The sequence below is a fragment of the Neofelis nebulosa genome, chromosome 4 (genome assembly GCF_028018385.1).
Source record: "Neofelis nebulosa isolate mNeoNeb1 chromosome 4, mNeoNeb1.pri, whole genome shotgun sequence".
In the NCBI taxonomy this organism is placed as follows: Eukaryota; Metazoa; Chordata; class Mammalia; order Carnivora; family Felidae; genus Neofelis; species Neofelis nebulosa.
In genome coordinates this window covers 13005343-13029631 of record NC_080785.1, presented here as the reverse complement: position 1 = coordinate 13029631, position 24289 = coordinate 13005343, and the positions used below count along the sequence as shown (strand labels likewise).

At 38.8% G+C, this 24289-nt stretch overlaps 1 protein-coding gene across 1 annotated transcript in view; it reads left to right on the top strand.

Annotated features, from left to right (window-relative positions):
• Window positions 1–24064, top strand: part of MGAM2 (maltase-glucoamylase 2 (putative)) — an 85941-nt gene extending 61877 nt beyond the window's left edge. The window contains exons 38-48 of the mRNA XM_058724036.1: window positions 1639–1772; window positions 2052–2086; window positions 2187–2303; window positions 2864–3012; window positions 3130–3214; window positions 3865–3921; window positions 4345–4469; window positions 6567–6655; window positions 15589–15638; window positions 18937–19110; window positions 20443–24064. Of these exons, the coding sequence (XP_058580019.1) occupies window positions 1639–1772; window positions 2052–2086; window positions 2187–2303; window positions 2864–3012; window positions 3130–3214; window positions 3865–3921; window positions 4345–4469; window positions 6567–6655; window positions 15589–15638; window positions 18937–19110; window positions 20443–22920 (3493 nt within the window). The 3' untranslated portion in view covers window positions 22921–24064. The remainder of the gene's footprint in view (window positions 1–1638; window positions 1773–2051; window positions 2087–2186; window positions 2304–2863; window positions 3013–3129; window positions 3215–3864; window positions 3922–4344; window positions 4470–6566; window positions 6656–15588; window positions 15639–18936; window positions 19111–20442) is intronic.
• The last annotated feature ends 225 nt before the right edge of the window (window positions 24065–24289 follow it).

The following is a 24289-nucleotide window of genomic DNA, read 5'->3' as shown; positions in this document are numbered from 1 at the left end:
CACTTCCTGCTTACTCAGGACTTCAAGTTAAGCCAGGAGTGAGTCACTGAAACTTCCTCCTTCCATGACTCTTTCCTGGGCGTGCACAGAGCTTTGGGCATGTACAGTCTTTTCGATCCCCAGGAATACGTAGGAGTTTTACAAAGTTCTCCATGGTTCTACTTCTCCAGGATTTACTCTAAAACCAGCCAAGCTGTGTTTGTCTTGACTGAACCACAGCCTGAGTACCTGTGATGGTGCCAGAAAATTGTTATTGTTTTGGTAAATCCCTCGATTGGGAATTTTTTCTCCCTGCTGAGTTGAGCTCTGAGTCCAATCAAATGGCCACAACACCCTGGGAATAGAGATTTGCCAGGGGGCTGGAAGCTAGAAAACAGTATTAATTGTGCTCTGGGGATAGCGCTTTTAACAGAGCCCCAAAAGAGGTCAGACCTCGGAGGCTGCTGAGGCTGCTGGATTTTGGAGCCACTGAACTAGGGATGGGGTCAGCTGGGAAGAGCCCCAAGTTCAAATGCCACAGACCTCACTGTCTTGCCAAGACTTTATTGTTTTTCTTGGATAGATGATTTTCATTTCTTTCTATGGCTGGTTAATTTCCAGAGTTCTGAAATGGTGACAATCGAGCTTTTTGCCTCAGACACATCTACCCTTCCTCTGTATCCCTGCCTTGTTTCAGGCCTTCACATTATCTGTTGGATGTGTGTGTGTGTGTGTGTGTGTGTGTGTGCACGTGTAAGTGCATGTGTGTGTGTCCATCCATGTGCGTGGTTGTTTTGGTGTGAAATATTGGAAGCGACCTAAATGGATGAATCTCCACCACAGTAGCTAGCCCCTCTTCCTGACATCGTTTACTGAATAATTCATCGGTGTCTATTGATTTGCAATGCATTCTTCAGCAAATATGTGGATTGCATTATGTGCGAGCATCTGTTAATAGACTTCCCCTTTTGTTACATTGATTTTTCAGTCTTACACAATTGTTTTTATTTTCTCACTGAGGCTACAGGCTGAAGATCCGCCTTCCTTAGAGAGATATTTGAACATCTTTTGTGCATTTCTGTCCTTGTGTGCAAACTTTATCTGACCTAGTGAGGACTAGTGTAGTAGGGAGAATATTACCAAAGAGCTATAGTCATATATATTTTTATTTGGGTCCCAGATCTTCCTCCTTGCTCTTTAAATGTCCTTTGACAAATTGTCTAACTCTGAGTCTCAATTTTCTAACAGTAAAAGGAGGCCAAGGAAACCTTCTTCATGAGGTTGTGAGACAGTGTACGTGGGGGTGACCAGGATAATACCTGGGTTAGAGTAATTGTTCCATAAACACCTGTGTCACCCCTCACCCCACTCCATCCTCCCACCTCTATGTAGACAACTAGTTAATTCAGTTTTTTTAAGAAAGGGAATCCACATTTAGATGATAGATCTCCCGTTGTCTTGCCATGACTCTCAGCATCACCTTGAAATAGCAGATGCTTTCAGGGAAGAAGCTTTCTGGCTCCAAATGGAACACCATTGCTGCCTCACACTCCAGGCTGAAACTACTCTCTGTAACGTAAATGTAATGTAATGTAAAGTTCCATGACTGTTCATCCTCAAATTCACCCTCAGTTCACCTCCTTGTTCACCTCCATCCAGAGCCGTGCAGGCGGTGACAGGACAGCGAGGGGTTGTCATCACCCGCTCCACGTTCCCTTCTTCTGGCCGCTGGGGAGGTCACTGGCTGGGAGACAACAGGGCCGCGTGGGACCAGCTGAGGAAGTCTATCATTGGTGAGTGGGCCTCCTCCCGGGGGCCTCTGCTGGCGGGGAGGGCACTGGATCATGTGCTCTGTAGCCGCACTGGTTATGTCTGGTCATGATCCATGTGGGCAGGGGAAGCAGCAGGAGCAGAGTTCTCTTTATGCAGATGAGAGTGTTAATCCATACCCATCTTTTGGTATTTTCATCATGAACGGCCTGGGGCTTCCACATAGGGTATGGAAGAGACAGGTCAAACCTACCGTCCAAAAGAGCTACTTCACCCAACACGGCTGTTTCTTCTCATTGCAGGCATGATGGAGTTCAGTCTCTTTGGAATATCTTATGTAAGTTATAGTGGTGCCATTTTTAATCGTTCAGTCAGATGCCAACATGTCTGCAGCCTGCAAAAGTCCCACCTCATGCTCTGGTTTTGCATCGTCTCAGACAGGAGCAGATATTTGTGGGTTCTTTGGAAATGCCGAATATGAGATGTGTCTTCGCTGGATGCAGCTGGGGGCCTTTTACCCATTTTCCAGAAACCACAACACCATCGGGACAAGGGTAAGGCAGAAGTGGATGCCACAGTTTTGTGTCCTCAAATCACAACTTCTCTTTAACCCTCCAAAATATCATACTTATTTGTTGAGGAAAAGTCATAAATCAGCACCTCCGGTTCTTAGAAAATCCACAGAGTTCACAATCCCAGAGTTCTAAGCAATTTTCGAGAATACACTTTTGCTCATCTCTTGGGGGGATTCATGCCTATGAGGAAAGAAGGGTTTATAGCTCCCTATGGGGCTAAAAGAAAAGAAACTCATCTTCTTGAGAGAGTTTTTATTTTACTCAAGTCCATTCAAACTACGTCGGTGGGCACAGAGACCCATCTCTCTAGCCCTGTGCAAGCCAAGGCCACACCTGTGCAGAGGACTTAAGAGTCCACTTAAGAGTGGGAAGCAAGAAGCACGAGTTTAGTAGGACAGTAGGGGCAAGAGAAAGGGCAGGATAGCGATGAAGGGTGAGATTTATGTCACAGACACGTGGGATATGTGCCTGCTGACCCTTTTCTGATACCATTACAATGGCGTAAAGAGTATCTGCCCCGTGTGCCTTTATCTCTTTAGAGACAAGATCCTGTGGCCTGGAATTCAACCTTCGAGATGTACTCAAGAAAAGTCCTTCAGACCAGATATGCCCTGCTGCCTTACCTCTACACTTTGATGCATAAAGCTCACGTTGAGGGCAGCACTGTCGTCCGACCCCTTCTCCATGAGTGAGTACAGCCTGGTTCCCCAAGGAGGTTTGGCCTGTCTTGTGAATGGTCTTCTGCAAGAGTCCTAACAGTTTCCTGGATTTTTCATGCTTTGTTTTTTTTTTTTTTTTTTTTAAGGTTTACAAATGACAGAGTGACATGGGATATAGACCGTCAGTTTATGTTGGGCCCTGCTATCTTAATCAGCCCCGTGCTGGAAAGTGTGAGTTTTCCATCAGAGATCAGAAACCCTCAGTCACATAATCTAAAGTACAGGAAGGGCATTTCAAAGATCATTTTGTCCCACTCACTATTTTTGTGGCAAATACCTTTCTAGAACAAATAAAGGAGATCTTTTTCTTTTTTTAATGTTATTTATTTGTTTGTTTGTTTATTTAAGAGAGTGCATAAGTGGAAGAAGGGCAGAGAGAGAGAGAGAGAGAGGGAGAGAGAGGGAGACACAGAATCTGAAGCAGGCTCCAGGCTCCCAGCTGTCAGCACAGAGCCTGAAGCGGGTCTCAAACCCACGAACTGTGAGGCCATGTCCTGAGCCAAAGTCAGAGGCCTAACCAACTGAGCCCCAGGAAATCATTTTCTTTCAAAATCTCCATTAATGATAACTTCACAACACCAGCTGATTTTTCACTCTAGTGTCTTGTTACCCTGCATCTTATAAAATTTACCTTTTTAAAAAATGTATTTTTCAATGTGTCTGAAGAATTTTCCCAGATCTTTTTTTGACTACACTTCCCAAATTCTTAAAACCATTAATAAAATTACCATTTTTTTAGCCTAAGTTCTACAGAAAGAATTTTTAAAATCAAGATTAAGTTATTAGAATATACATAACAACGTGTCAATTTTATGTTTCAGAACACTTTTGAGATCCAAGCTTATTTTCCCAGAGCCCGTTGGTACGACTACAGCACGGTAAGAACAAACCTATTTTGTGAAGAACCAGATTGGTCCGTGCTGGCCAGAAGGGCAGCCAGCACTTTCTCCTGGCTTTGAGGCACATAATTTCTAGGCAATCATTTTCAACCTTTCAACCAAGCAAGGTTTGCTAAAATAAAAGCATCCACGAAAGCATAAATAGGCAAAATCTGACATCCTATATCACACTGCCTTCTCTCTTAACTCCATCCCCACCTTTTCTGGAGAATACAGAGAAAAGAATAGCTTTCCAGAGTTTTTAACAACGCTGAAAATCAGAGATTTTCCTGCTTAGACTTGTGGTTTCTTGCTGACTTTCCAACATGCTGCCTTAGAAAGGAAAAACTTGTACGAAAGCATGCATCTGTTCATTTCATCGATTTATCTGTCATCCTTACCTGCCTATCTTCTCTCTTCTAGGAATCTGGCAATACGTCAACAGGTTACTGGAAAACCCTGGAGGCTCCCCTTGACCACATCAACCTTCATATCAGAGGAGGCTACATCCTGCCTTGGCAAGAGCCTGCAATGAACACTCAGGCCAGGTAAGGAGGAGCAAAGGTGTTGCTGGCCTCACTTTGTCATAATGAGGCAGCCTTACAGGGGGCTGACCACCTTAACCAGGGCTCTGTGGGTAAATAAACCAAATAACAGACATTTCATTGATTCATTTCTGTAAATGCCTTCTGAGTGGAATCTGGGGGAGGATGCATTCATTCGTACAATCAGTCCTGGGGAGAACTTTTACTGTAGCTCTGTGTCCAAGGCCTGGGACAAAAATTTCCTTGAAGGCAGTAGTGTGTGCCTCTTTCCACACTACTAAAAAAGTTGGGAATATTAATGAGCTCTTTGTTTTGATGGCAACCCAAGGATGATTCAGTACTCCTTCCAAGGTCTACTTTGGTCAACTCAGGAGAGATTGTATACTTATATTTATGTAGTTATATTTTTATTTGTGTGTGTGTGTGTGTGTGTGTGTGTGTGTGTGTGTTAAATTAAGGAGAACACGTTATGTTAAGAGAGGCAGAGATAAAAAGACCAAGAACCATTCAAAAGGGGAGAAGTTAGCTCCACCTTGTGGTGTAAATCATGGTTTAACATGAAAGACAGCTTTGAGCTGAGCGTTAGATAAAAAGTAGGATTTGAAAACATGAAGACAGGGAAAGACATATTCTGGGAGTATTAAAGAACCAAAGGTGAAAAGTGAGTTTGGTTTGGGGAAGAGCAAACCATTCAGTTTAATTGGAGCGAAGATAAGGGAGAGAGATGAAAGAAATAAAATTCAAGCAGGTTAGGACCAGATCCTGGAGGGCTGTAAATGCCAGGACAAGTACTTTGCATTTTATTCTATAGCAATCTGGAAGCTACTGAAGGGTTGTTGGGTGGTTTTCTTCCTAAGGAATTCACATCTTATCCTATTACTTATAATATGTGTGAAAGTAGAGTATGAATATTTCATTTTTAAGTGTCTATTTTTAATTCACACAAAGATCATGAGTAACAAGTTCATATTCATTATTACAAATGAAATCTTTAAGGGGTGTGTGGGTGACTCAGTCGGCTGAGCATCTGACTCTTGATTTTGGCTCAGGTCCTGGTCTCGTGGTTTGTCAGATTGGGCTCTGCACCTACAACGCAGCCTGCTTGGGATCTTCTCTCTCCCTCTGTCTCCCTGTCTCTCCTCTGCTTGTGTGTGCGCACGCATGCACCCTCTTTCTCTCCCTCCAAATAAATAAATAAACTTAAAAAAAATTAAATCTTTAAGAAATTAAATATTTTGAGATGTATTCAAATTAAAGGACATTGATTATACATATTTGGTGTTTATTTACCGCAATTATAAGTCTCTACTATAAGAAAACCACCACAAAATTTCAAACAAATATTTTCTTTTATTAAAATAATTTAAATATGACTACACTTAATGAAAATTAGTTTGCATATACATCCTTTGAGATGTAATCCATTTCTATTTGCAAAATATATTTACATAGATCTATATCTAAGTACATCTCATTTTAATGATATTTATGTTTTCATATGTTATATAATATACATTTATGTGTAAAATTTTCAAAAACAAAATTTTTTTTCTTAATGTTTATTTTTGAGAGAGAGAGAGAGAGAGAGAGAGAGAGAGAGAGAGAGAGATGAGTGGGGTAAGGGCACAGAGAGAGGGAGACAGAGAATCTGAAGCAGGCTCTAGGCTCCATGCTGTCAGCACAGAGCCCAACGTGGGGCTCGAACCCAAAAACTGTGAGATCACGACCTGAGCTGAAGTTGGATGCTTAACCGACTGAGCCACCCAGGTGCTCCACAAAATTCTTTTTTAAACTGTCTAGGAAACTTTAATATTTAAGCAACATGCAATAAGCTCTTTTGTAAAGAGGATACATTTTTAATTATGAACTATTTTTGATTTTTGAAAGTCGAAGTTGTACCACATGTTTCATTAAATTTGTTTTTTTCTATTAGCTTTTAAGTATCTTGTATTTTATCTCATTTTACCTATTTTTAGAACTTTATGTGCAATTTTAATGTATTAAGTTTTTTGATTTGGTTGAGTAATATTTTCAACAGCATCTGTCCTTCATTCTTACAACCTATAATCTAGAGGAAAAAAAAACCCTTTTTTTCCATAGTCGACAAAAATTTATGGGATTGATTGTTGCTTTGGATGACAATGGGAAAGCTGAAGGTCAGATATTCTGGGACGATGGACAAAGCATTGGTAAGTATGAGCTTTCCAGGCTCCCCCTACAGCATATGCAGAAAAACCATAGCTCAGGATAGAATTGGCATGAACTGGAAATGTTTCTCTAAACCTGTTTCTGCCACTGTTAATAAAGCGAATGTGTTGGGAGAATGCTTGCAATTTTTTCTGCTCTTTATATTACATTGTAATTACTGTAGAACAGTGGATGGTCCCCAGCTTTGAGGTTCAACAACGTGATGTTATGGAGTTAGCCAGGAGTGATCTATCTCTGTATAACTAACTGCCTTGCTCTGATAAAAGTGTGGATGCAAATATCATCCATTCTCAGTGGGTCACAGACTTGGCTTTGTTATTTGGACCAGCCATCTGTAACCAGACACCCTTTTCCTCCTAAGTAGGTTCACTGAGGAGACAAATTAGAGCTCAGAAAATTTCTTGGTGTTTCAGAAGTAGGGTATTAAGTACTGTCAAAAAATGCTTATATCAATGAAATATTACTTTGTATGCCTTCTTTCTCCAATCTAGGGATATGACAGTGCTACCTTAGATAATTGGGGTTTGTCAATATAATCAGAGCATCCTCTTCCTTAGACGTTTCTGTAGACATACTGACACGCTGTTACCAACTGATGCCCATTTTCCATTCCTTATTACTGTAGACTAGAACATTCTAATCTTGCAACGGGTCACAGTTTATGAAATTATGGTTTGTTTTTCAGTTGTAATATACTCCTTTTTGTTTTCTTCATTATGAGGGTAATATATTGTCATTAAAAAAATATTTTAAAGACAGAAAACTAGAAAAAAGTAATAATATTTTTCCTATATTATTTTATATATTTCTTTTATATCTATTCTTTTATATATATTTTTTTGCTATATTCTTCTATATGCTTTCATGTGATGTAAGAAAATGTATAATTTTTTATATCGCTGAAAACATACTGCATATTTAATTTCTGAATCCTGTTTCTTTGCACTTAAAATAATGACAGAAATATGTCTAGATGTTATCATATACTTTTCATAAACACCATTATGATTGCCATATTCCAATGAAAGGATATGCTACAATTTATCTCACTTTCTATAATTGCTCTCTATATAGGATACAGGATGTTTTCTGTTTTCATTGTTAATCAGCAACATCGAGGATTAACCTTTGTATGTCATATGATTTCCATAGGGTAGATTCCTAGAAGTGAAATTATTTTTTTAATCAACTTGACTGAGCTGTATTTACACAAAATGTATCCATCCCACGTATACAGTTAAATGAGTTTTGACAAATATATACAGTTGTATTGCCACTACCACAGTCAAGATACAGAACATTTTCATAACTTGTAATTTCAAGACCCATTTGCATCTTTCCAGTGAACTTCCCCCTCACCCCTGCCCACTCCCAACCTCCAGTTCCAGGCCCTGCAATCACCGATCTGCCTTCTGTCACTATAGATTAGATCTGTCTTCTCTAGGTTTTACGTAAATAGAATTATACAGGGCTTATTCTTTTTGTGCTTAGTTTCCTTCACTTAGCAAAATGATGTGTGGTCACAAAATGTTTTGCCATATTGTGGCATGTAAAAGTAGCTTATTACCTTTTTGATTCCTGAATAACATTCCATTGTATGGGTATACCAGAATTTGTTTATCCATTTACTAATTGGTGAATATTTAAGTTGTTTTATGTTTTTTACCATTATGCATAAAACTGCCATGATTATTTGAGTATAAGTCATTTTGTAATCCTATGTTTGCATTTTCTTTGGGTGAAAACCTGGAAGTGAAATTGCCAGGCTGGGCCATGTGATAAGCATATATTTAACTTTTGAAGAAACAGCCCTATTATTTTCTAAAATGGCTATACTCCTCCCCCTTACTAATGGCAATATTTCAGGGTTCCAATTTCCCACATCTTCACTAACACTTGGTATTGTCAGTTTTTAAAATCTTAACTCTTTTGGGGGCACCTGGGTAGCTCAGTTGGTTAAGCTTCCAACTTTGGTCATCATCTCATGGTTTGTGGATTCAAGTCCCACACTGGGCTCTGTGCTGACAGCTCAGAGCCTGGAGCTGTTTCAGATTCTGTGTCCCCCTCTCTCTCTGCTCCTCCCCTGCTCATGCTCTCTCTCTCTCTCTCTCTCTCTCTCTCTCTCTCAAAAATAAATAAACATTACAAAATTTTTTAATTTTAACTATTTTAGTGGTACATAGTGCATCTCTGCCTGGACTTAATTTGCATTTCCTTGACATTGAACATCTTATGTTTATTGGCTCTTTGTATATCTTCTTATTGAGGTATCATTTCAAGTCCTTTGCCTATTTTTTATTGGGTTATCTTTTTATTATTAAGCTATTTATTATATTTATTATAAGAGTTATGTATACCAGCTTTTATCAGATACAATTTGCATTGCCCTGTCTATAACTCACCTATACAATTCTTCTATAGCATCTTGCAAAAAACAAACTTTAATTTTTATAAAAGTCCATTTTTTCCATGCTTTTCTTGACGAAAAGATCTGTACTTCTTGCGTCTTGGCCTAAAACGTATTCTGGTACCAAGTCTAACATGTGGGAGGAGTGTTTCCCCCATGCCAACTAGTAATTCTGGGACATTAACTAGTGTCCTTCAACTCAACCCAAATCCTACACTATCTACCTGGAAATAGCATCTGATCCCATAGGTTAAGTGCTCAGTCCCATAAAACTGCCTCCTCCTCCCTCTCCCACTTCACATTCCTCCCACTCCAGATTGGAAGTTCCAACAACTCCTGCTTGGGATTCAGACACCACTTTCAAGTCCACCATTACCTGTCCTTCAGACCAACTGGCTATAAATCAGAAGTTCCCACAACCGTCCTTCTCAGTTTCAGTTAATTTGCTAGAGCAGCTCCCAGAATTTAGAGAAACATTTTACTTACTAGATTACCAGATTATTATCAAAGAGTATAAGCCAGGAACAGCAAGTGGAAGAAATGCATAGGGCAAGGTATGTGGGAAGGGGCTCAGAGCTTCCATGCCCTCTCCAGAGGCAGTATTTTTCCCAGATCTCTACATGCTCACCAGTACGGAAGCTCTCCAAGCCCCATCCTTCTGGGGTTTTAAGGAGGCTTCGTTATCTTGGCATCATTGGCTACATTATTGGCCATTGGCGACTGATACATTTCTAACTCCTCTGCCCTTGCAAGGGTCTCATGGTGGGGCTGGAAGTTCCAGCCCTCAAATAACAGGGTTGGTTCTCCTGGCAACCAGCCACGACCCTGAGGTGCTTTCCAAAAGTCACCTCCTTAACATGACAAAAGATACTTTGTTTTCATCAGTTAGGAAAAAATCCAAGGGTTTTAAGAGTTCTGTGCCAGAAGAAGACCAAATACAAATTATACGTCGCAACATCACTTGGTCTAACTCAGGGTTACAGAGATTTTTCTCCCTCCTATATTTTTGAAGATTTACAGTTTTAGCTTTTACATGTAGGACTTTCAGCTATTTTGTATTAAATTCTGTCTGTACATAATGGTGAAGGCTCATTCTCCCCCCCACCCCCCACCCCCCGAGTGTTTCCATTTGATCCAGAGCCTTTCCCCTGTTGTATTATCTTGACACTTTTATCAGCTGTGAATAGGTCATGTATGGCTGAAAGTCTATTTTTGGATTATTCTGTTACATGGATCTGTACGTTTATACTTATGCCAATGCCACGCTGCGTTAACTAATGTGGGTTCAAAATTGTTTTAACAAGTAATAATTAACAAAAACTTGTTAGAATTTTTGCCTGCAATTACACTGATTCTATAAGTCAATTGGGAATGTCTACCTATCACTTTTAATTACGTTGGCCTGTTTATCTCACTGTTTTGTAGTTTTCAGTGCATGGGTCTTACACATATTTCGTTAAATATATCGCAAGTATTTCCAAGGTTTTGATAATATTGCAGATGGCACTTTAAATGTCTTCTCAGTAAATGGATACTTCTTATAGCCTCATACTCATTTAATATAGTATATAAAGAGCTATTTTTCAAATGACTCAGTTGCTCATTTAGAGGTGGAACCTGGCTAAAGAGAGGACTATGAAAGAATAAAATTACTCTTTTTCAAAGTTCAATTTAGTCTTCGATTAGTTCTGTAAAGTTCAATGTGATAAGTAAACTCCATGGAGAGGAACGTGGAATGTGGCATTCCATAGATCTGGATTCAGATACCATTTCAATCATTTACTGGTTGTGTGTCTTTTTTTTTTTTTTAATGTTTATTTTTGAGAGAGACAGAGAGAAACAGAGCGTGAGTTGGGGAGGGGCAGAGAGAGAGGGAGACACAGAATCCGAAGCAGTTTCCAGCCTCTGAGCTGTCAGCATAGGGCCTGACTCACAAACCATGAGATCATGACCTGAGCCTAAATCGGACACTTAACCGACTGAGCCACCCAGGCACCCCAATTGGTTGTATGTCTTTTGGAAAGATGCCTAACATTTCTTTGCCAGCATTTTCTCATCTTTAACATCTAGAAACCTTTGCTTATCATATAGACTTTCTTATGCAGACAAAATGATTTAATGTGTAGAGAGAATTCCTGGCACATGGATACTGAATAAAACATATCATTAATATACAAGGTAAATAAAATTCCAGGATAAGCCTTTAAGATGCATTACATTCAAATCAGTGTGGTTAATGTGACCACAGAAAGTCCATAAGTCAGAGAAAGGAGATTAACCAAGTACCCACTAGATTTTAAGAGAGTTACAGGCTTAAGGCACCTGGGTGGCTCATTCCATTGAGCACCCCTCTCTTGATTTTGGCTCAGGTCATGATCTCAGGGTCATGGGTTCGAGCCCCATGTAAGACCCTGAGTGTGGAGTCTGCTTAAGATTCTTTCTCCCTCTGCCCCTCCCCACTGGTTGCATGAGCTCTCTCTCTGTTAAAAAAAAAGAAAAGAGAGAGTTGCAGACTTGAACCTCGTAAGAGAATAATATGCTACGATGCATTTTTAAATTTAAGAACTGTATTTATTAATGACCTAGAATGTTCCCAATCTTAAACCTATGTGAAGGATGAAATTTCAATCAAGGATTTGTTTGGTGAGTGACAAATTTCAGCAAAAGGAGTTAGTTGCTGTGACGAGGTATTCAACACTGTATCAGTGCCCTCTTGCCAAGGTCACTGCCAACTATTTGCATGCCAGCTATATGCTTGGGTGATTGGGCAGGGAGCAATTCCATTATCATGGTATGGATCATGGGAAATAAAGTCAGTTTAGAGAATGATGAGAGATAATGAGATTAATTTTGCACACTTGGATTTTGAGATGCCTGTGGAGCCTCCTGGTGGAGCAGGGATTTGGAAATATGGGTGTGATGCCAGAAAGACTGAGGGACCCACAGAGTGATAGGCCTGGGAGTGTTATGACAAATAGAAATGATACACTGGATTGGATTGATCTGGTAGAAGATTTTTTTTTAATATATATTTTTAGGGGCACCTGGGTGGCTCGGTCAGTTAAGCATCTGACTTTGGCTCAGGTCATGATCTCACAGTTTGTGTGTTCGAGCCCCATGTCAGAATCTGTGCTGACAGCTCAGAACCTGACATCTGCTTCAGATTCTGTGCCTCCCTCTCTCTCTGCCCCTCCCCAGCTCACGTGCGTGCTCTCTCTTTCTCTCAAAAATAAACATTAACATAAATTTTAAATAATATATATATTTTTGTAAAAAAAGTAATACCCTATTTTTGTTGTTCTTGGGCCTTCAACTTTTTTTGGTAATGGCTTTATTGAGATATAATTCACACAGTGTGTAATTTACCCATTTAAAGTGTACAATTCAGTGGTTTTAGTATATTCACCAAGTTGTATACCAATTACACAAGCAATTTTAGAACAATTTATTTACCCGCCAAATAAGCCCTCCACCTTGTAAATACCACCCTTCAATCCTTCCTTACCCTGCCCCCATTCTTTCCAGCCCCAGGAAATGCAGTCCTAGGCATTTACTGATCTGTTGCTATACATCTGTGTATGCTAGATATGCCCTATAAATGGAATCATGGACTCATATAAATTGAATAAATGTGGCCTTTTGTTACTGGTTTCTTTCACTTAACAGAATGTTTTTAAGGTTCCACCATGTCGTAGCATGTATCTATACTTCATTTCTTTTATATGGCTGAATAATAAAACTTTGGATGAAAATACCACATTTTACACATCCATTTATCAGTTGGTAGACATTTGTGTTGTTTCTACTTTTTCATTATTAGGAAAAATGCTGCTATGAACATCTGTGTGCAAGTTTTTGTATAGACCTACTTTTTTTTTCAATTCTCTTGGGTACATACCTAGAAGTGGAATTTCTAGGCTATACAGTAAGTCTATGTTTACTTTTTTGGAAACCCCAGATCCTTTTCCAAAGAGGCTGTACCATTTTACTTTCCTTCAGCAGTGCATTAGGGTCCAGTTTCTCCACATCCTTGTCAACACTTACTGTCTTTTTGAGTCTAGTTGTCTTCGTGGGTGTGAAGTAATATGTCATTGTGGTTTTGGTTGATTTGCATTTCCCTAATCACTAATGCCATTGAACATCTTTTCATGTACTTACTAGCCATTCACATATCTTCTTTGGAGAAATGTCTGTTAATATCCTGTGTCAATTTTTACAATAGATTGTCTTTTTATTATTGAATTGTAAATGTTTTTATAAAAAAACATTTTAGATACAAGTCCCTTATTAGACATATGATTTGCAAATATTTTCTCTCATCCAGTGGATTGTCTTTTCACTTTGTAGTGTCCTTTTGAAGCACAAAAGATTTTCATTTTGACGAAGTCAAATTTATTTTTTTCTTGCTTGTGCTCTTTGTGGTATACTAAGAAACTATTGCCAAATCCAAGATCAAAAAGATTTACCCTTTTTTTCTTCTAAGAATTAAATAGTTTAGGGGACACCTGGATGACTCAGTTGGTTAAGCATCAGACTTTGGCTCAGGTCATGATGTCACAGTTCAGGATTCAAGCCCTGCATGAGACTTTCTGCTCTCAGCCAGAGCCTGCTTGGGATCTTCTGTCTCCCTCTAGCTCTCTGCCCCTCCCCCACTCTCAAAAATAAACATTAAAAAAAAAGAATTTTAAGAGTTTAAGCTCTCACATTTAGATCTTTGATCCATTTTGTGTTGATCTGTGTATATGGTGTGAGGTAGAATCCAAGTTCATTACCTTGCATGTGGATATCCAGTTGTCCCAGCATAATATGTGAAAAGACTATTCTCCATCATGAATTGTTTTGGGACCCTTAATGAAAATCAACTGATTTTAAATATGAAGATGTATGTATATTTTATATATATGTGCATATATTTATATTATACATATTAAATATAAATAGAATTATGGACAGAGAAATAAATCTTCATCATATTACTGTATATGTTTACATATACATATACACATAGTTACATATACTTATATATACATATACTATATTTATTACTATATATTTATATTACTATATATATTTACATATACATATACTATATATTACTATATATATTTGCATATATATACACATATATTACTATATATATTTACATATACATATACACATAGTTACATATATTTATATATACATATATTATATTTATTCTCATGCCAGTACTACAGTCTTGATTACAGTTGCTTTGAGTAAATTTTGAAATCAGGAAGCAAGAGTTCTCCAACTTTCTTCTTTTTTAAGAAAGTGCATTTTTTTTTGAACAGATTCCTTCAACCTTGGTAGTACTAACATTTGGGGCTAGATAATTCTTTGTTGCTCATGGTGGCATGACTGTTAATTAAAAGATGTATAAGGGCAAGAACAAAACATGAAATGAAACTGTCTTTTAAGAAATAGGAGTTACAGAAGCCACATGAGAAGAATGAGTAAAGTAGACATCTACTAAGGATGATTTCAAGGAGGGGATGTGTGGGGAAAGGTGTAAAAACCTGAATATTGTGAAGAGATATTTAGATTTAATATACTGTGTCACTGGTGACTCTGAAAAGATCAGAATCAGTAAAAAAAAAAAGAAACATAGGAACTGAAGTGTAGGAGATGTTGGACTGAATTATGAGTTGAGTACACGGACATAACAAACAGAGGCTACCTTTTTTGAGATAAGATGGCACTAAAAAGGAGATGTGGAGATGCGGTTGCTTGATATAGAGTCAAGTAAAAGGGTTTGTCTGAATGGAGTACTTTGGAGCCTAATTGGAGCCTGGAGGAGCAGAGAGGGTCTAGGGAAGAACTGATGGACTAAGTTTTGTAGAGGCAGGAGGGCTTGTGAACTAGAGCACTGTGGTGGGATGATCTAAGAGTAGGGAGAGAAGAATAATGAAGATGCAGATAATGATAGTGAACAATACATTTTGAGCACTTATTCTGCTCATGCAGCATGCCATGAACTAGGTACTATTATTATCTCCATTTTACAGGTGACAGAATGTTAAGTTACTTGCCTGAGCTTGTACAACAACTAAGTATAAGAGCAGGGATTTGAATCCATGCCAATCTGACTTGAAAGCCTGAATTCCTCACCACTGTCCTCTGCTTTGAGCCTTTACCATCATAGCCATGTCAACTCTCATGGCTACATGCTTGCTATTTCAGCACAGAAAAAAGCGATCACTAGCCTCCATGTTTCCTCATCTGGGGTATCTATCCTGAGTTCAACCAAGATTTTCCACTTTTATAACCACTTTTTATAACCACTTGACCCATACTTGAAACATCCTCTTATCTGTACATCCCCATACTACCCTGGGGTGAAATAGTCCCTTGGCTACTATCCTTAGTGTTCCTCAGAGAGGTCATGATTATCCTGATCAGTGACTGTGACCCCGTTGACTGAATGCAACATTATCTGCTATAGTTGAAGCAACGACTAGTCACTTACTCTTTTTTTCTTACTTGCAGATACCTATGAAAATGGAAACTATTTCTTGGCAAACTTTATAGCAGCTCAGGTAAGACTATTTTTATTGAATTTTATAAATCCATTCCCAGTCAGCTGCAGGTTAAGTGTTATCAGTTAACTGTATTGAAATAATACTCTGCCTCTTAGGAGGAGGAACTTCCTGCCTTTACATTTATAAATTGGGTCTGTTGATAACTAATATAAGGATAGTCCTTGTTTTGACAATTACCCAATATGCCATCATTCTCTAAAAAGATGCTTGTAATTCATATAATGCTGGTTACAAAATGAGTCCTTAAATGTACAACATGTTTTCTGGGGATGAAACAGCATTTCTTGGCTAATAATATTTTGCAGGATAAATGCTAGATCAGTTATCTATTGCTTAACAATGGTGTGTAACAAACAACCTCAAAACTTCAGCAGTACGTAACAATACATACTTATTTAGCTCATGAGTTTGTAGTGTTCGGAAGTTCTGGTCAGATGTTATGGGCTGGACCTGCCTGATCTTGGCTGGCTCACATGCATCTGCGCTCAGTTGCGGAACTGTTAGGCTACTAGGGTGATCCTGACTGTGCTCACTCATACCTGTCAGCTGGCTCTTCGATGGCCTAGGATGGCCTTATGGGCAGGTCTGGGCATGACCTTTTCATGACCTCAGAAGAGGACAAAAACAGTAGTGGAAATGCTTGAGCACTTTTTAAAATCTCCAATTTGCAGCAAGTTGACTACTATCCTATTAGCGAGGGAGAGTTACATGGCCAAGCTCAAAGACAAAGGTGGAATAGAATGCCCCATCCAGAGAGAGGGCATTGCCAAAATTACATAGAAAAGGGTATGAATAGGGAAGGGTGAATAATTAGAGAAATTAATACAACCAATCTACCAGGCATGTTAAATGATCATTCTATGTCAGACCTGGAATTTGCTTCTCTATAATTTTTACCTATTTGCATTTAAGGAATAGTATAACACAAATCTATTGTCTTTTATACATAATACTGCTTCAGGGATTTGAAGATGTCCATTGTGTATACTCTCTGTCTTCTCTCAGAATTATACATCTGCAGGCAAACTTCACACTTCTCCTGTTTTGTGCTTCTATGGGTTTCCAGATCTGATTATTCCGTTTTGACCACAATTAGTCTAGATTCCTCTTAAAACATGGTACCCAGGACTGAGAGAATATCTTATTAGAGCTGCATTAGCCAATATGATAGCTACTAGCCACATGTGACCATTGAGCACTAGAAATGTGACCATCTTAAATTGAAATATTTGAAAGATTGTAAAATACCTCACTAATATTTTTATATTGAATAAATGTTAAAAATAATAACATTTGGGATATATTGGGTTAAATAAAATGTATTTTTAAATCAATTTCTCCTATTTCTTCTTACTTTAAAAATATGTGGCTATGAGAACATTAACAATTACATATATGGCTCACATTGATTTAGAAGCCCTGGATTTTAGTTCTATTTCTACTGCTAACTAGTTATTTAACCTAGGGAAGGCACTTCCCCTGTTTAATATGTGTTTCTTGATGATAAAACGCCTGCAAATAGTTCTAACTCTAATATTCCATTCTTCTGTTATTCTAAACAAGGGATAAATAAATTTGTATTTCTCTGTGACACTTGATGGAATTTTTTCTAAGGATCAGTGGCTTGAAATGAAAGAACGCTTCTAACTTTCCCTGTGGGTAATTATCAGTGGTGTTCAGGGGTGCCTGGGTGGTTCAGTCAGTTACGCCTCTGACTCTTGATTTGAGCTCAGGTCATGATCTCATGGTTCATGAGTTCGAGTCCCACGTTGGGCTCTGTGCTGACAGCACAGAGTCTGCTTGGGATTCTCTGTCTCCCTTTCTCTCTGCCCCTCCCCCCCCCCGTGCTCGCTGTCTCTCAAAAATAAATAAATAAACTTAAAAAAAATTACCAGTGGTGTGCTGGCTGGTACGGGGTTATGCGGGTGTGGGGCTGATTTGTAGCATTTGCTAATTCCTATGGTGTAAGTACTCCCACCATTTTAGCCAATTTCAAGCTATCAACTGGCCTGCAAAATTCTAGGCAACTTAACCGTAGAGTCTCTTGAATCAGTAAGTGCCAACTGGCTTCAGCACACCCATTTACTTCAAGTTCTATCCATTTGTCTTAATTTCCCCTTGATTCTGCTTGTGCAATCAGTCTCAAAGTCTTATTAAATTCTCCATAAAGACAATTGAACATATTTTTTTTTCTTTCTACTGTTGCCAGTTAAGGAGTTTATACCATCATTCTATTGCCACTATCCCCTTGATTTATTGTATAAAATCTTCATTTTCCTATCTTACATTGTAATCAGTCTTATTCCTGTTGGCTCAGCACCAGCTACCGTAGCTCTTGCGCTCAATGAATGTGCCTTTCTTCAACGTGTCCCTGCCCCCATTCCCTTTCTCATTTCACCTTTCTAACTCCATCCATCCTTCCAGGCTTCCTGAAGTTCCATGTCCTTCCTAAGTCCTCTCTTGACCACCCTATCCCACAGTGATTTCTCCTTTCTCTCAACACCCATGACAAATATTCACTATGATTTTCTTTTTTTTTTTTTAATTTAAACTTTAGCTTGTTAACATATAGTGCAATATTGGTTTCAGGAGTAGAATTTAGTGATTCATCACTTAACATATAACACCCAGTGCTCATCCCAACAAGTGCCCTCCTGAATGCCCAATCACCATCTAGCCCACTCCTCACCTACTTCCCTCCATCAACCCTCAGTTTGTTCTCTGTTGTTAAGGGTCTCTTGTGGTTTGTTTCCCTCTCCCTTCTTTTTTTTTTCATTTAGGCCTTAATCATGCTCTACATTGCCACTTATCTCACATTGGTTTAACCCTTGTGTTGATGCTTAATCAAGTTCATGATTTAGTCAAGTCCCTATATTTGTTGCAAACTGTCCTTAGTCTAGGGACTGTTTGCCATAATTCTTTGTTCACCCTGTGTTAACTCACACAGTACAATGCTCAGAGCCCCATCATGATTCCAAACGTATCTATATCATTTAGCTGCTCACTTCACTCCCAGAGCCTGTTTCCTCATCTGTAAAACTGAGATAATGATGCTTTCTTTTCAAGATCCTTATAAGAATTAGTAACAGTATAGGTAAAATAACTTTCGTAATGTCGGCATTATCAAATTTGTTGTAGCAGGTACTCAGGAAGTGTTTCTTCATGAGGTGTTTAAGAATTAAAACAGCAAACCAGCACAACAATACTAATTTGAGGTTTCTTAACATTTTAAAGTGAAATATAGTCTATCAGCAGACGTATTAAGTATTTTTTTCTTTTTACATATTCTTTATAGAACATATTGCAAATCCAGACCATGCACAATAAGTATTTGAGTGACTCAAATCCACTGAAAGTTGGATATATTAAAATCTGGGGGGTAAACTCTACTTATGTGACACAAGTCACTTTTACTTATGACAACAAGCAATTCATGGAGAAGAATTTCAAGAGTGACCCTTACAATCAGGTATGTCTCAAAGGAATATTATCGTATTATAAGTTAAATTTATTATTCTGCCAAATTATCACCACTATTATCATTCTTTTATGTGCTTCTATTTGAAAGGCTATAGAGATATGTGCAATAGTATGTTCATGAAAAATTGTGAGTATCGAATCCTGTTGTGAAATGTGCAACATCGGCAGTCTTCCCAGTGTAGTCCAGGGATCAATGTTTAGTAGTCTGATGAAATCCTTTCCATGTGTTTCCCAGAAATGGTGCTATGTGTTAAGTAAAGTTAGCCTCTCGGGCTAGCATCACAAAATTTATTTGCTTCTGTGACAGAGGCTAAAACAAAAGAAGAGTGATCCCATAAAAATTGTTGGAGATTTTCTCCCTTCTTCCTGAAATTACTCCCAGGGAAATTAACCCCTGGTCAAATTGATAGATCTTGTAGGTTGGTGAAAATTGGCAGTAAACTGTGGTCATCATCAAAGTGAATATGTCCCACCTGTGATGTGAGGTAAAATTATTTGGTTAACAAAACGGAGTGACATAAATAGCAGATGCTACTAGACCCTCTAGCAGGGTCTGCTGTAGGAGATGCCTATGCGGAAGACAAATTACCAGCAGAGGTACCAAGAGTAACCACAGAGGGAAAGGTATCCCACGTTAGAACACTAGACCTGTCCTAAGTATGAACTAGTGACTCTTAGGTGGGATCATTCAGAAGGGAAAATAGGTAAGTATAATTCCTGTTTTCCAAGCAGTGAAAGAGTGACCTGCTAATATCTGGATTGTGGAAAACGCCCCTCTGAACCCTCAGATAGCTTCTCTCTCTCTAGTCCTTTCTAATTATCTACTTCAACACATTTTTCCTGGACTATTGTGTTCAAGACCACCCTGGTTAAGACTGATGCAGAAAATTTCTCAACACCTTCTTTTTAGGAAACTTAGTAGCATATCAGATGCCTATTATATGCCAGGCACTTATACTCAGCATTGGGGATGGTGAAACATGAAACCAGCCTGCCTTTGGGAAAGTTAAAATCTAGTGGCAAAGCAATGAGATTTTAATACATGTTGGTTTTTATCAAAGCCTCGAATACTTGAAAGCAATGTGGTTTGGCCTGATGAAGTGGAAAGACACAGATTTCCAGCACAGGGATCATGTACACAACACATCCTTCTGTTTATCTGTCTGGAATCAGTGACCTGGAAAGGAATCTATATCCTTTTATTACTCTCTGGAAAAAGAATGAATACATCTGTTTTTGTTAAATTATAATTTGAAATATGCCTTAAATATAATGTTTAAGTAGTTCTGAAACACCAACTTTATCTCTTATTTTCTGGCAGATACTAACAATTCAATTGACTGACAAGATTATCAACCTGGAAAAACTAACTGAGGTTACCTGGATATACGGTGGCCCTATAATTTCCACTACACCTATGACAAGTACCTTCCCGACAGAGTCTCTACATCCTTCTACAGTTACGACTAAGGCTACCACTTTTGAAACTGTTATCACTAGTTCTGCGAGTACTACTACGACTCTTCCTATCACAACCACTCCTTTCCCAACAAGTACTATGGAAGATACAACAAATACTACTATTACTAATAGCACTACACCATCCTCTACAAGTACCCCTACTGCTAGCACTAGTACTCTGCCGATCACAACCACTCCTTTCTCAACAAGTACTATTGAAGTGACAACAAGTACTGCTGGTCCTGATACCCCTACACCTGCTGCTACAAGTGCTACTACTAGCATTAGTACTCTTATCACAACCACTCCTTTCCCAACAAGTACTATTGAAGTGACAACTAGTGCTGCTGGTCCTGATACCACCACACCTGCCCCTACAAGTACTACTACTAGTAGTAGTACTAGTGCTCTGCCGATCACAACCACTCCTTTCTCAACAAGTACCATTGAAGTGACAACGAGTACTACCAGTTCTGATGCCACTACGCCGTCCTCTACAAGTACTCCTGCTGCTAGTACTAGTGCTCTGCCGATCACAACCACTCCTTTCGCAACAAGTACTATTGAAGGGACAACTAGTACTGCTGGTCCTGATACCCCTACACCTGCTGCTACAAGTACTAGTAGTAGTAGTAGTACTAATACTCTTCCTGTCACAACCACTCCTTTCCCAACAAGTACTATTGAAGTGACAAGTACTACCAGTTCTGATGCCACTACACCATCTTCTACAAGTACCCCTACTGCTAGCACTAGTACTAGTCCTTTGCAAACAAGTACTATTGAAAGTACCACTCCTTTGCAAACAAGTACTATTGAACTTACAACTAGTACTACTATTACTAATACCATTACACCTTCCCCTACAAGTACTATTTCTAATACTATGCTTCCTATTACAACCACTCCTTTCCCAAAAAGTGCTAGTGAAGCTACAACTAGTACTTCTGGACCTGATACCACTACACCTGCCCCTCTAACTATGAATGCTAGCACTAGTACTCTTCTTATCACAACCACTGCTTTCCCAGCAAGTACTATTGAATTTACAACCAGCACTACATATCCTGATACCACGACACCCACCCCTACAAGTATGACTGCTAGTACTACTCCTCTTCCTATCACTCCCACTCCTTTCCCAACAAGTATTACTGAAGCTACAGCTAATGCTACCTATTCTCATGTCACTGTACCATCCTCTACAAGTATTCCTACTGCTAACACTAGTACTCTTCCTGTCACAACCACTCCATTCCCAACAAGTACTATTGAACTTACAACTAGTACTATTATTCCTAATACCACTACACTGTCCCCTACAAGTACCACTGCTAGCACTAGTACTCTTCCTGTCACAACCACTCCTTTCCCAACAAGTACTACTGAAGTTACCACTAGTACTACCCATCCTGATACCACTACACCTTCCCCTACAACTACGGCTAATGCTACTACTACTCTTCCCATTGCAACAGCTCTTTTCCCTACAAGTACTATTGAAGTTACAACTAGTACTACTATTCCTGATACCACTATACCACCTGCTACCAGTACTACTGCCAATACTAGTAGTATTCATCCTATCACAACCACCCCCTTCCCAACAAATACTACTGATGCTAGCACCAATACTAGTGTTCTTATTACCGCTACTCTTTCCCCAATAAGTATCGATACCACTACCATTAATAATAGTGTTTTAATTGCACCCACTGCTTCTCCTATGAATGCGGGTGATAATACTACTAACAACAGTTTTCCTATTACGACTCCTTTTTCTGTAAGTACTTATGATACAAACACTGCTATTGCTATGGTAATGACTTCTTTTACAAGTACTGATGTTGCTAGCGCTGGCAACCACACTCCTATTACCAGTTCTCCTTCCCTTACGATATCCGGTGGGAATAGCACTAGCATTACTATTCCTACAACGTCTACTCCTTCTTCGACAGATATTTATTCTCCTAGCACTAGTGTAATAGCTAATACCACCACCAACACTGTAAACGGTACAGGGCATGCAGTAAATATTACTGATGCAGATAACTCTAACAGTGTTCCATATAACACTACCCATGTTTCTATTCCAAATGCTACAATGGCCTCAGACACATTAATGACTGTTCTTCTAGACACAGCAGCTCACAATCAGGTAACAGCCAACTCTGCAGTTAGTTATTTACCTATTGTTGCAACTAATGCTACCACAGATAGTACAAATATTACCATATATGCTTTAAACACTACCATTCTTGATAGAACAACAATGGATGCTTCTACTCCCGTATCTACCTACATTGCAAACACCGTAAATGCGACTCTAGTTCCATGATTACTACTCGAAGCAGGACAGTTACTATGGACATCTCTTTAAAAAAACTATTACAGGGGCACCTGGGTGGTTCAGCTGGCTAAGAGTCTGACTCTTGATTTCAGCTTAGGTCATGATCTCACATTTCATGAGATCAAGCCCTGCACTGGGCTCTGCGCTGACAGTGTGGAGCCTGCTTAGGATTCTCTCTCTCTCCCCCTTTCTCTCTGCCACTCCCCAACTCTCACATGTGCACACACACACACATACCCTCTCCAAATAAATACATAAACTTGAAAAAAAACAAGTATTACAGATATAAAAAATGAATGAACAGATACATGATCTTATGCTACGTAAGTTTTCACAAATGTTAACATTAGCTTTTACATATATGGCTATTCTGAGCACTGTAAACTTTGCAGATATGTCTAAAGATGTATCCATGACTACTTTTATAAGTGTAATTAAAGAAGGCATGGATACTTCTTTTGCAGCCAGAATATATACTCCTATTTTGAAAATTATAACTCCTGTAGTCCCAGCAATTAAACTGTAGATATGTTATACATCTTTGCTAGAGACTTCATAGATAATTTTGGTAGCTCAGATAATACCATATTAGGCTCTGTAAATACTATTGTTTTAGGTGTAGTTATTGAAGTAACCTAACTTATTCTTGGGTTGCAAGACATGATACCATAACTGACAGCACTGGTGATATGGGGCACTCACATGGCCAATAAAGCAACAGTTATTAATATCATAGTAGATTATTTAATTAGCAATGTTAAAAAATAATGCTTTATTTTCTTAGGGACTTTCCCACATACCATGGCTACCAATATAGCAATTCACTATTACACATCTTGAAAGTATTATTGCTTCTAAAGCAATCCTACATCCTAGCTATAACTATAGATATGGAAAGTGCTATCATTATAGATCTTGTACATACTTTGACTCCAGGAACTAAAATAATTACATTAAAAATATGATTACTTTTGGGGCGCCTGGGTGGCTCAGTCGGTTAAGCGTCCGACTTCAGCCCAGGTCACGATCTCAAGGTCCGTGAGTTCAAGCCCCGCATCAGGCTCTGGGCTGATGGCTCAGAGCCTGGAGCCTACTTCCGATTCTGTGTCTCCCTCTCTCTCTGCCCCTCCCCAGTTCATGCTCTGTCTCTCTCTGTCTCAAAAATAAATAAACGTTAAAAAAATTTTAAAAAAATGATTACTTTTACTACTATAGGAAATAAAATTGATTATAGATGTTAAAAACATAACTTCCTAAACTTTGCAACCACTACTTCCATAAGTGCTACTGATAGTCCTACTACAAATTTGAGAAGTACTTTTATGTGCAGATATTAAAAGTACTTCCAGGTAATTAC